Below are 13,777 nucleotides of genomic sequence, written 5' to 3'. Positions count from 1 at the left end.
CTTAACTGTAATCCCCAAAGCAAGACAGGAACCAGCTGGGCAAACTCTAAACTCTTCATCTTCATGTCTGATGTCAAAGCAGTCTTCAAATATCCAACTCCTTTTTCAACTTTATTGACTGCAACAAATTCCTTTTTATCCTGGGCTAATTCCATTCCCTGATAGCACCTTTCCTTAGCAGGTAGCCCACAGCTCTATTGAACAAGTTAGGGTCTCCAAGGCAACTTCAACTTCACAGCTTCTTGTTCTATTATTTAAGATCCACACGCCGGGCGTGGTGGCGCATGCCTGTAATCCCAGCACTCGGGAAGCAGAGGCAGGCAGATTTCTGAGTTTGAGGCCAGCCTGGTCTACAAAGTGAGTTCCAGGACAGCCAGGGCTATATAGAGAAACCCTGTCTCGAAAAACCAAAAAACAAAACAAACAAACAAAAAAAGATCCACACACGATCTTCTGGGATCCTCCAAAGGGCTGGTGTCACTTCTCCAGCTCTGCCCTCTGTAGCTCTCTAACCTCAGGTTGATCCACTCCACTGCTGCTGCTGTTCTTGGTGATCATCCCGTGGTACTGGAATCTCCAATATACTGGGGTCTTCCATTGCAACTAGGCTTCATCAACAGCCTCTCATAGGCTCTCTTCATGGTGCTGAGCCTCAAATTCTTTGTAGGACCCCTTCAGTCCTGGGCCTTCAAATGCAACTGGGGTTGCACCTTCACCAATGGCCTTCCATGGCCTCTCACAGTCAAAAGCCTCAGCTGTTCTTCATGACCCCTTCATGCTTCAAAACTAGTACCACCTGGGTGACTCTTACACATTAACACGTACAGCTGCAGCTTGAGGAACAACCTTGTCTATATCTGGAACACAGCTTCTTTGTGCTCTCAGAAAACACTTCCCAGAAGATTTCACCTCAGTGATGCCAGTATCTTCTTAACCACTGCTAATTTCTTATCTCCAGCTAACCAGCATCAATTATCCCAGCAACCCCTTCTATTTTTGACTCTAAAGCCAGAGCTACTTGGCTAAAGCTGCCGAGTTCTGCTGCTTGCAGGAGTTGAAACATGGCACCTTTACTTTATCACCAGCTTTCTGTTTTCCAACCCATTCACTGCCAAGCTTGGCTGTCCTGAAACTTGCTCTGTAGACTGACATTGAACTCCATGGCCTTATCTCCTATATGCTCAGATTAAAGGTGTGTACCACCTATGCCTGAATTTATTTATGTTTTCCCACACACACACACACTCACACACACACACCTAGAATTTATTCTGTCCCAGGCTGGCACTGAACTCAGAAGTCTGCTTGGTTTTATAACCTGGGATTAAAAGTATGAACCACCATGCCTGGGCCTAATATTTTTATGGCCCCTGTTCCTCAAGATCCAGGATCAGAAGCCGTGTCTTCCAGTCTCAAGACCTGGATCACAAGTGTGCCCGCCATTTCTGGATTGTAGTCGTTCCAGATTAAAAGTCCAAACTATTCCTTGTTCAACTGCAAACACAAACAATAAGCTTAGCTGGGTGAGATCTTGTCCTGAGATCACCACTCCCTTAATCTATCTCCTTGAACGTAGGATTCAGGTCCAATTCACTTCCTGGTGCCTCTTTATTACTTGAACCATACATTTTATCCCTTTCTCAGCTTGCTCCTTTTCATTAGAACCCTTTTCATAAGCTAAACCAGAGAACAAAGTCTCTGTTAGGCTTTTTTGAGATTTTCTTTATCAATACAATTCATTCTCCCCCACGCCTCCCTCAGCCTCAGACAGACTCTTTGGACAATGGCAAACAGCCCCCACATTCTTCACCAAAATACCACAAAACCAGTCTCTATGCCACACACTGGAATTCTTCATTGAAACTTCGTGGGCCATGTATGACTAGTTCAAATCCCTCTCAGCAACAAAGTCTTCCATATCCCTTCCTGCTAGGATGGCCCATTAAGCCCCACTTAAAGCATTCCATTGTTTTACAAATCCAAAAATCCTCAAATCCACACTCTTCCAAACAAAAGCATGGTCAGGCCTATCACAATAATACCCAAGTCCTAGTAACAACTTCTGTCTTAATTTGGGGTTTTACTGCTCTGAACAGATACCATGACCAAGGCAACTCTTATAAAGAAAACATTTCATTGGGACTGGCTTACAGGTTCAGAGATCAAGTCTATTATCATCAAGACGAGAGCATGGTAGCATCCAGGCAGGCACGGGGCTGAAGGAGCTAAGAGTTCTACCTCTTGTTTTGAAGACAGCTAGGAGAAGACTGGCTTCCAGGCAGCTGGGAGGAGAGTCTTAAAGCCTGTGCCCACAGTGACACACTTCCTCCAACAAGGTCACACTACTCCAATAAGGTCACACCTCCAAACAGTGTCATTCGCTGGGCCAAGCATATACAAACCAACACAACATTTCTATCTATAAACCTAAGAATTTAACACAATTCTTATCAAAATCCAAATAAGGTTTTGTAAAACACAAAACCCATACAGGCAAGAACAGCCAAAAAGGGACACATGGCTGCACTAAGCTAAATACACAGCATGACATTCACTCAAGCAACACAAGAGCCCTGCTACATGAACACACTAACATCAGTGGAAATGAGAATGGATGGCAAAGATTAGCATGTTAGGGTGTTGGACAGGTGAGCACAAAATGGAGCAAGCCAGGAAGGGGTGTTCCTTAAGAACACCACTGTAAGAGCAGCCAGTCAGACATCAGACAGAAAAGTAACTGGACCTGTGTTACTCAGCCTGTAGGAAATGTGAGAACCATAGTGACCAACCCATCACAGAACAACAGATATCTGCACCCACTGCAGGACAGAACAACAGACATCTACTATGAGAAGGAAGAGCAGTAACATAACAGTGCATGAATGCATAAAAGTGGTGCACACCACCTGTTATGTGCACACTGCCTGCTATGTGCACACCACCTGTTATGTACACAGTGCCTGCTATGTGCATACCACCTGTTGTGTGCACATGGTCTGTTATGCATACACCACCTGTTATGTATACACTGCCTGCTATGTACACACTGCCTGGAGAAGTGTAAATGACCCTAACATAGAATAGTTGTTGTAAACCATATCAATTAAAATGGAGATAATAAAACAGCAAAAAGAAGAGATATGGGAAATGTAGAAAGCGAAACCAATCAGTGACTATTAGAAAAGCTAATAAAATATTTTAAATGAACAAATCTATACTTCTCCAACTGGCACCTATCTTTGGTGTAGGCAAGCATGTGGAAAGCAGGCTCTTCCCTCAGGTGTGGGTTAGCATGTGAATCTGGATGACATAGTGGAAACAATCAGTAGTCTCTGACCGACTACAGAGTGTCACGGTAAGGTGTGAGACCATGGGTATCTTTCATGTCATGCATGCATTTCTACACTACTTGAAAGAATAAAGAAGCAGCTAGGAAAGAAGTTTTAGAAAAGTACACAAAAAAAAAAAAGTAAAAATCATGAAGTCTGAGAAGGTGTCCGGTTCAAGTTTAAAGGACAAACATGGAAAACAGTACAGGAAGTTGGACACTACAGAGCAACTAAACACGGGGTGGAGGGGCGGGTCTGCAGCGATGGGATAAGGGTCCATGAACCTACTGGAAGAAAGGGAGAAAGGTCAATGTATTCTGAAGTGGGTGATGTTCTCAGTGAAAACTTGTAGCCAGGCTGAGGCTGCAAATAGCCTCAATAGTTCGATAGTTCTGAGGGCTGCCCTGACACTGCATGCTGCTCTGTGAAAGACACTACTCCAGCCAGCCAGGATCTGGTGCTACTGACCTCTGTTCCTCTGGCTCTTGATTGTGCTGTATCCACAGCTACCAGCAAATGCAGTATTTCTAGAAAGATGTTATGTAATAACATAATTGGCTTGGAATAAAATAAACATTATTAATACTTCTAATATACAAAAAAATCCCAAAATTGGTGCTGAAGGGATAGTTTAACAGTTGATAGCACTGGCTGCTCTTCTATGGGACCCAGAGTCAATTTCCAGAACCCACATGGCAGCTCAGAAGTGTGTAAGCCCAGTCCCAGGGAATCCAATGTCCCTTTCTGACCTATGCAGAAAAAAGTCCCACAATGCCCATAAAATACATGATTAAAGGAAAATCACCTATATTGTAAAGTCACTTAGTTGCTTTATACTGTGAACTAAATAGTGTTCTGATTGTACTTTAAAATCGATGTCAACCAGGTCGAGCACTGAAGGATGAACAGGGTACATGGAGAACTAGAGTAGAGTCTGAAATTGAAAGCCAACTTCTCTGCTTCATTTCTTAGAATGTTGTGCAGTCTAATGGAACACCAAAGAAGGACAGCTCAGACACCAAGTATTAATACCTCACATTTGTGGAAGTACAGGAGCAAAGGCCAGTGTGGCTAGGTTCTGCTGAGGGCTTTTCCAGAGCCATTACAAAGACTCCATTTACAGCTGTCTCCCGTAGACGTCACCTCCACATATCTTAGGCCTGAGTCCTAGACATGGCCAACTGGGGCCAACGGTGCACATTCATTCTGGACTTCACTCACTCAGGGCTTCCTCCACTCCCCACAGGAATAGAAGTAGTCAAACAATGAATACTTATGTCTACTAAATCCTCAAGAAAGTAACAGATAGGGTAGGAAAGAGAAGATCAACTTTAGCCACAGATTGGAAAAATTCCATCTGAAGTCACTTCAAAATCAGTATGCCTTAATGAATCTCTAGCAGTGATCCACAATACCCATGGTGCCCTAGTTCTCCCAGACAGATTCAATGAGGCACAAAGCCTTCTCAGCACTGAAGATGTAAGCAGGCAGAGCACCTCAAACACAATATGGACACAATAATATCCCTTCAACTATTGTCATAGTGTGCACAACTGAGAAAAGTCTGCAACTTAAAAATCCTTCAAATGAGCACAATGCAAACACTGCCCTGAGAAATACCCGCCTCTTCCCAAAGTCTTCTCAGATAGTCAGCTTGTGTGGGACCATTCTCTTCTGACAATAAACAAATGTGTATTTTTGTTCTGTGTTTTATATGAAACTTTGCAATTGCAGGGAAGGGTCTCTGTGGTGTAGCCACTAGATAGAGTATAAGGATTTTATGAGACTTTGCCCCAGACTCGGTCCCTTCCTTCACTGCTGAGGTCTGTGGCTTGGTTCTAGAATGACTGAGGTCAGAGTCCAACCTCAGATAAGTGGAGAAGCAGAGCAAAGGAATCCCTGGAGACTGTAAACTGGTGTTTTTCAAAAATAACAGGTTCCTTTACCACTGGGTGAGAGCAAGGCTTAGCCACATTACAAGTCCACGTTTTCCTCTTGTGGCAATGTCGCTAAACACACACACACACACACAAAAACTTATCACGAAGACTTTTCAAAGAGATTTACCAAGTACAAAAACCTGCACACCTGACACTTTTCTGTGAGACACAACAGAGTGCATGAGAGGTGACAGCGGGTTACATAAACATCCTTGGAGCAAACACCACAGCTGTGGACATGAAAACTGCATTTTACCGAATCATACATCATGATGACAACCTGAAAGTTCTTTCATCATATAAAGTGAAGCTCCAATTCCATCAGTGAGTACAAAGCTGTTGTTTTTAGATAAATTTTGTACAAGTCCTCAAAGGTCCTGGGTTATTGGACCAGAAAGTTCCTGCAGCCAGCACTGAGCATTAGATGACCAAAAACTGTACAATGACATGAACACACAGTAGAAATTTATGCTTGCCAGAGATTTCACATAGAATCATGGAGTGGAGACCTAACTGTAGGGCAGGCTCACACTGGAGCATTAATTTTATCTTACAGAGACTTTGCTCTTTAACATGCTTAATGCATTTAAGCTGTGGAACTGGCTTTAATGTGGGGTGCCTGCTGTTGTGCTGCACCTCTGCCAACAGCCCCCCACCCTCAGGCTCTCTGGAAACTCTGGCTTGTAGTGGTAAAATCCACAACTTCCCCCAGAACCTCCTTTATGCCTTCAGAGCCAGTACCACCTGGGAGACAGCCTCAGTCCAGTGTGGATCACAGCCTCTGTGCACTTATCCTGAAGAATCAATTACCAGATTTGATCTCAACAATGCTGGTCTCTTCTTCACCACAGCTGAGTCTGTGGTCTTAGCAGATTAGTACTGATTGTCCGAGTAAGGCAAAAGTTTCACTTTAGTGGTTCTTTTGTTTTTTTTTTAGACAAGAGTTTCTCTCTGTAGCCTTGGCTGTCCTGGAACTCACTCTGTAGACCAGGCTAGTCTTGAGCTCTGCCTACCTCCTGAGTGCTGGGATTAAAGGTATATTTGACCACTGCCCAACACTTTAGTGGTTCTTAATTCAAAGCTTTGGGCTTCAATAGAATTTCTAAGGGACTCTTGACCTTTGCTCTGAATTTCACAAGCCAGGCCTCCACTGCTTTCTGCAGTACCTTCTACATTCTCACATAGTTCATCAGGCTCAGAACAATTACAGGCTTCTCCAGAGCGAACTTCTTTCAGAACTCTTCCCCAAACACAGATCTGTCTCAACAACGGTCTCCTGGCCCACTCTCTGGTACCAATTTCAGTCTTAGTAGAAGTTTCTATTGCAGTAATAAAACACCATGACCTAAAGCAACTTGGGGAAAAAGGGGTTTCTTTTGATTATCCATTTACATCATAGTCCATCACTCAAGGAAATCAGTGCAGAAACCCTCAAGGCAGAGCTGAAGCAGGATCCATAGAGAGGTGCTGCTTACTAGCCTGTTCCTCGTGGCTCCCACATCCCTGTGTCAGCCTACACTTTTATATCACCCAGAACCAGCAGCCAAGGGGGTGGTACCACCCACAATGGACTGAACTCAACTACATCAATCATCAATCAAGAAAATATACCATAGGCTTGCCCATAGTACCGTCTGGTGGGAGTACTGACTCAAGTGAGGTTTCCTCTTCCAAAATGACTGGAGTCATTGTCCAGTTGACACAAAAACTCGCCAAGCATAACCTTGCTATAAAAGCAGGTCCACCACAGCAGGATTTCTGGTTGGACTTCCAGTTTACTTCCTGCAATACTCTTCAGACACTACATGTGCTATTTTCAGAACTGGTTAATTGCGGCAACATGTGTCACCAAATAGAAGGCCCAGGGCTATCAAACCACCAATTTAATATACTCTTAACTGAAGACCCAAGACAGTGTGACCATAGCAGAATCAAACCAAGAAATCAAGGGTCCAACTCTTGGATGTTTAAATCATGGCAATACTGTGAACTCTTGGATGTTTAAATCATGGCAATACTGTGAATAACCCCCACTCCTAAAAACGCTTCACATGGTCTTCTAAGGTCAGGAAAAGAACACGGGTAGTGGCCGAAGGCTATTCAAATCCATTCATGTACATAAACTTAAAGTCTTTGAAAAACTTCTTTTTCCTGTAACTGGGTGTGTTCTTTAAAACACATTTTTATTTTTCAAACAGAAAATACTCAACCTCCTGTAAGCAGGAAACACTTTTATAGAAGAATGAATGGGGAAGAACTGGGATGTCCAGTGACAAGAGAGAACAAGCACTGCCCACTCCATGCTCACAGGAAAATTGGTCACCATCAGGGAATGGTCACAGCAAACAAGCTTGGTCTTTCAAGGCTTAGGCCAAGAAGCCCTGAGCTGGCCATGGCTATCGAAGCCAACAGCTATTAGAAATGAACCTTAGGAACGGATTTGTCTGTCAAAATGTCTCTGAACAAAATGCTGACGTGCTTTCTGAGATGCTAGCAAACTCTGCACCACTGCTGCAGGAGGCACAGAAGACCCTGGGAGGCATACGGGAAAGGGAGGGCAGACTCCTTCCATTGTAGTCACTGACCCCTCTGCTCAGTCTGCATGCCCTGCACAGGCCAGCAAAGGGAAGACATCCCCACTGTTCCCGGCTCTCACAACTCTCTAAGTGTCTGTGTGCCTTGGGATTTTCACACTTCCCCACCTAACTCGGTAATGAGAACATATCACAAATTAAAACTCTCTGCAATACTTCCTTTTTGAAACAGTTAGCTAAGGCTTTACCCTCCATTGGCTGATGACTCTCTCTGGTCACTAAAATGCTCTGCTAACATGCATCCCACCCTGACCTTTCAAACTTGAAAATTAAAAGCCAAATGTTCTGAAAACAAGTAAAAATATTTTTAATGTTCCTTCTGGTAAATAGTAAGAATTCTGATTCTTTCTGTATTGTCTGTATTTTCCAGAACTAGCATGTTATTTTCGAACTATACACACTAGGGGAATTTCTTTGGACAGGTGCTTTTCATTCAATCCACACATTTGCCATTGGCACATCCTGAAGTATCTTACACAGACACTGCAGAAATCCAGCCTCCACTCCACCAACCCTCATCATTCTAACAAAAGAAGAAACTGGCTCCTTTTTCCTTAGCTCTGGACATATTCAGAAATGCACATCGATACATTAGTGTAAAAAAGGCAGGGACCGTGACATCAAACTCTACAGAGAAGTTGAATGTTAAGCTCAAGGATGCCTGGAACAGACTCAGAAATGAGCCTCAGGTACAGAAATGACAACGACCCAGCTTGATGTGCCTCTTCCTACAGTGACTTCCTAAGTGTAGAGTACTGCCCTCAAAACTAGACTGTTTCCCAAGTGTGCTTTGCAAGTGCCTTCCACAAGCTGGTGCACATTAGCACTGGGATCAGTGGTCTCACGCCAGTGTCACAAAACATCATAACTGAATGTGCTGCTTTCCAGTTCATCCCGGACTAGAGGCAGGGACGGCACTCTTCACTGTCTGCCACACTCACTTGGGACCATCACTGAGCATTTCTGGGGCCGCTCACCTGAAGCTCACGGTATCTGGCTTGAAAGGATACAGCATCCTGCTCCTTTTCCTTCAGGAAGCCTTTCTCCAGGACACTGTGTTTCTCCATCAGCGACTCCACATCCTACAAGGAAACCAAACACAAGCTCTACAGTGTTCCACAGCACAAAGTACTTTTTCAATAAACAGAAAATATTTATCAAGGAAGGAAACCAGGAAAAATGGCTTAATGTCTAAGCTAACTAATTTCTAGGCCAATATAGAATATTGACAAAACACTAAAATTTTAAATGAACAAGAGAAGGCTGGAGAGGCAGCTTGGAGGGTAAAATGCTTGCCGTGCAACCATGAGGACCAGAGTGCCTGCTCCCTACACACCCTCATAAAAGTCAAGTGTGTAACTTCAGCACAAAGACAAGAGAAGGAGCTGTCCACGGAGCCCAAGGGCCAGCCACCAGCCCTAGGTCTGAGTAGACAGAGTGCGGCGTGAGAGATGAAAGCATCCCGACATTCTCCACAAGAGAGCACATGGGCATGTCCTGCTACATGCACGTACATATATATATATATATATATATATATATATATATATATATATATATATATATATATATATATATGTACACACCACAAACACAAAACAATGAATAAAGAACAGGAGCATATCAACCAATGCAAGGAACAAGACCCAATCTCCATAAGTTCTTTCCATGAACTGGCTCATACAGACACACAGCTGTGTGGACAAAGGGACAGACAACATTGATAGAGAGAGAAGATAACACTGGTGGATATAGATAGATGATAACTGAGAGATGACAAGTGATAGAAGATATGTGATAGACAGACAGACAGACAGATAGAAGGACAGAAGAGAGCTGAGAGCACATGCTAGTGTCGTCCCTGAAAAGTTGTGCTGGAACACGCACACGGGCATCTAACTTCCCACATGCTAAACTTGAAATCTCACATGCAGTATAATACCACTTGCTTTGAAAATAAATGAAGACAAAACAGAAATGAAAGCCTTGGAGGAGCAGGAAACAGTAAAAATCCCCATCAAAACCTGTTTTAAAAAAACACCTTAACAGGACACATAGACTGGTTCATACCAGCCCCCGCTGACACCAAAGTCCCAGAGGTCTAAAAATAACAAAATATTTTCATATAATCTATGTATCCTACCACATACACTAAATTGTCTCCAGCTATTTAAAATATGTACACAACAGGAATATAAGTTAAATAGCTTCATTTGTGTGGCTATGGGGGCTCTGTGAACATATACTACAACATATACAACATGTATCTCTGAGTACTTCTGATATATGGTTGGTTGAACTAGATGCTAAATGCATGGGTATGCTAACCACTGACTACAGACTTTTGTTTGAGGTTCAGTTTATTTATGTATATGTGTGTGTGCCTAAATGTATGTATTGCGCTATATGCAAATAGCAACACTTGGAGGCCAGAAGGAGCCATGAACTAGAGTTGCAGTTATGAGCTGCCATGTGGGTTCTGGGAACCAGAACTGGGTCTGCTGGCAAGAAAGGCCCATGCTCCCACCCTCTGAGCCATCTCTCCAGCTCATGATTGGAGGCTTCTAACAAAACGTCTCCACCACCTATGTGGTGTGACTGACCAGAACCTATGTGTGCTCCTGGGGACTTTCCATCCATTTTGGATTATATCAAATTACTAGCATATAAGACTCTTCATTCTCAGGCCAATGCACACACCTTTTTAATTCTCTGCTTTTCCTCTTCCGAAGCTTTGAGTTTACTCTCCAGACTTGATATTTTTTGCCGGAGCTGAGAGTTGGACACGTTGACTCCAGGATCCTCGGGCTCATCCTCCAGGGCAAGTGCTCCATGGCTCGGCTCATCCGTTAAACCAAGTGGGAAGAGAGGGATGTTCAGATGTGTGTGCGCTGACTGCTGAATCTAAACCATGTTAACAGAACACAGACCAGACAGAGAAGAGTTAGGCTGATCCATTAAGGAAACATCCAGAGTCTCAGAAGCCACATTTGGAGTTAAGTTGTAGTAAAGCAATGAAATTACTCTACTCTAAGCCAATCAACCGACGACCTCAGACTCTGACAACAGGCTGGTGGCTGAAGCCTTAGGACTTCAGACTGACAACAGGATGGCGGCTGAAGCCTTGGGAAGCCTCTGATGTCTGTAGTGCTCACTACAGTATGACTGCTAAAACACTAAACGCTGAACCTTGTGGAGAATAGGCCCCATCACGCACAGACACATCTGAGATGCACCTACTCTGACGTGAATATGCAGACTAAGGATGCATTTACAATTAAACTGCAGCTCAGAATCTCACATTCATTAATGATGCTAAATTATCAACTTCTAGCAAAATTAACAGGCCACATAACACTGCACTTGGCAAGGTGCAAATACCTGAATGAATAATACACTATGATGGTGCTGTCTGGGGCTTCTGCTCTAAAACTGAAATAGATGTTCTTATACCTAAAAACACGTTAATACTCCCAGAAAAGAAACGCTACTCTCAATAATTATCTCCTTACTTGAAGTTTAACTTTGAAATCATGTTTAAAATGAAAAAAAAATTATTCTGTTTTGTTATTATTCTCCTTTAAGTCCAAGATTTCATGAGCAAAGCTAAGTCCATTTTAACAAGCACACAGCTGTTTACCACAGTAAGGTATTGGGATGACAGAAACAGCATCAACTGTGCCTCGATTTCCCCAGCAAAACCCAGTTCTGTCTCTGTCAGCAATGTGCTTGTGCAGATGTGTGCACATGTGCGTGGGTGGCAGCAGAGGCCAGAGGGAACAGATCCCCCGGAGCTGCTCGATTTGAGTGCTGAACCAAACTCAAGTAGCCCTATGCAATCTAGACTGCTCGTCCCTCTCGGAAGTCTCAGTAGTCAGAAGATGGCTTCCAGGATGGGTCGACAGTCACCCTGACACAGGAAGCTCTGAGCTCTATATCAGTCCTTAGGCTCATCACAGTTTTATGGATTGAGTCCTGCTATCTAGCTTCCTTTTTTTGAACCTAGTATCCTCTGGACATCCTAACTGGAGCCTCAGGCCTGAGTAATCAGTCAATTCTACTGAATGAGACACTCACAGCAAACTTGCAACTGAGGTACTTAAATCTTTTGCAATCATTTCACAGAAATATACTTACAGAAATGTTTCTTTGGGAATTCTTATTTTAAAAGGTCATCGAGCATGAATTAAGTCAGCATGCAGCCTCTGTCCTCAAGCCTCCTTCTGAGATGCCTGTGCTCACCTGAGCCTTGGAGATGGTCTGGCTCATGAGGCTGCTATCTGCATGCGTATCATCTGCTGAGGAAATGACAGCATCTGGAGGGAGGTGGCCAGTGGATGGAGATGAGTGGTCATGGTCCAGGATAAGCTCCGGAGAAGCTGGTGAGAGTCGCACTCCGGATACTGAAGACAAAGCACAAGGGTGAGGTCAGAAGACAAGACAGAGACAGGTGAGGTGGATAGGAGAGGGTGTAACACTTAGAGCAGTGAGGGTGAGAACACTCCAGAGGCGTGATCCTGAATTACACACACAAGATGCTTCCATGTGTGCTAAAGACAAACACGTTCTAACATCCTAACACATACTGGCCAAGCCTACTAGAGAGGTTTGCTTCTACCAGAGCAAACACTCAACTTAAGACATATCCACTCACTAGCACAGAGTTGAACAGCTAAACTTATAGCAACACGAAGGAAAAGGGAAGACTGCTGTAGAAACCTGGACTGTCTTCTTTTATAATAATTCTGTTAAAGTTTCCATTATAAAGTCAAACTTCACTTACTGGATTATTTCCACAAAAGCAATGCTGTGAGACAATTTTGCTATTTTTCCATAATGAACCTTGTTATACTGTGATTCAGGTTCACATTAGGAGGTGTGGAAGAAGCTGGTTGGCCAGGACAAGAGAGACAAAAATGCAAATGAGGAAAAACATATTTATATTAGTTTACTTTTAAATGCTTCTAAAAGTTCAAAGGAATCTAATACGTTTGAAATGTAAGGAGTCATCTTCAATAGTCAACTCATTCACACACACAGCAGCCTAACTGCAATGACCTTTATTCCACATTGGCATCAGTAGCTCTGTCCGCGGGGTCCTACCACAAACTCTGAAGATGGCTCACAATGGAGACTGCGTGTTACCCTGAAGAAAGACACGTATAAGGCTGGTAAATACTAATGATCGCTACTTTAAAGAGCTGCTTAATTATACAGTGTTTTATTATATCTAACAATGTTGTACATGTATGTTATACATGGGTAACAATGTACTTTTTAAGAGTATGCTACACATGAGACAATAGGGATAGAAATAATACAAAAATAGTAATTAAACATGAAATTCTCAGAATAAAATTAACTTAAAAGGATATCATTTAGTTACAGGATGAACTTATTTCTGAATGTAAATTAGTGTACACAAGCATGTGTGTCTCTATGCACCTCTGTGTGCATGTGCGTATATGTGTGTGTGCCTCAGTACATGTGTTTGCAAGCCTTTGTGTGTGTGTGCGTGTGTGTATATATGTGTGCATGTATGTATATGTGTGTATGCATGTCTCTGGGTACTTCTGTGTATATGTATATGTGCGTGTGTCTTTCAATTTTTAACTGAAATACAAAGAGGCGTTTCAATTTTTTTTTTCATCTCAAATAAAAAAAAAACCTTTTATTCAAGTTTGGACTTGGCATATATTTTTTCCAAATCTTCTCTATAGATGAAGTGAATTATCTAAAAATGTCAACATATTTCAATTTCTAATTCTGAATTTTAACTGATTAACAAGCATATTAGTGAACTCTGCAAGACATGAACAAAAATCCTGTCCAAGAAGGAGGAACCCACCTCACAGCTGAGAGCTGGGCCTAGCACCTCAATGTTATACCATGCTTGGAACACTGGGCCTAGCAC

The 13,777-nt window shown here is 42.9% G+C and overlaps 1 protein-coding gene across 3 annotated transcripts in view; it reads right to left on the bottom strand.

The window, feature by feature from the left end:
- Ccdc91 (coiled-coil domain containing 91) overlaps positions 1-13,777 on the bottom strand; it is a 165,199-nt gene that overhangs the window by 93,493 nt on the left and 57,929 nt on the right. For 2 of the 3 annotated variants that reach the window (XM_021190587.1, XM_029535494.1), the window contains exons 4-6: positions 12,106-12,266; positions 10,564-10,767; positions 8,841-8,945 (exon numbers count right to left, since the gene is read on the bottom strand). In XM_021190587.1, the coding sequence (XP_021046246.1) occupies positions 8,841-8,945; positions 10,564-10,767; positions 12,106-12,266 (470 nt within the window). Of the gene's footprint in view, positions 1-8,840; positions 8,946-10,563; positions 10,768-12,105; positions 12,267-12,921; positions 13,010-13,777 lie in introns of all 3 variants that reach the window. The other variant, XM_029535495.1, reaches the window with a different exon arrangement.

Source organism: Mus pahari, chromosome 2 (assembly GCF_900095145.1).
Source record: "Mus pahari chromosome 2, PAHARI_EIJ_v1.1, whole genome shotgun sequence".
NCBI lineage: Eukaryota > Metazoa > Chordata > Mammalia > Rodentia > Muridae > Mus > Mus pahari.
This window is presented reverse-complemented; position numbering and strand designations above follow the sequence as displayed.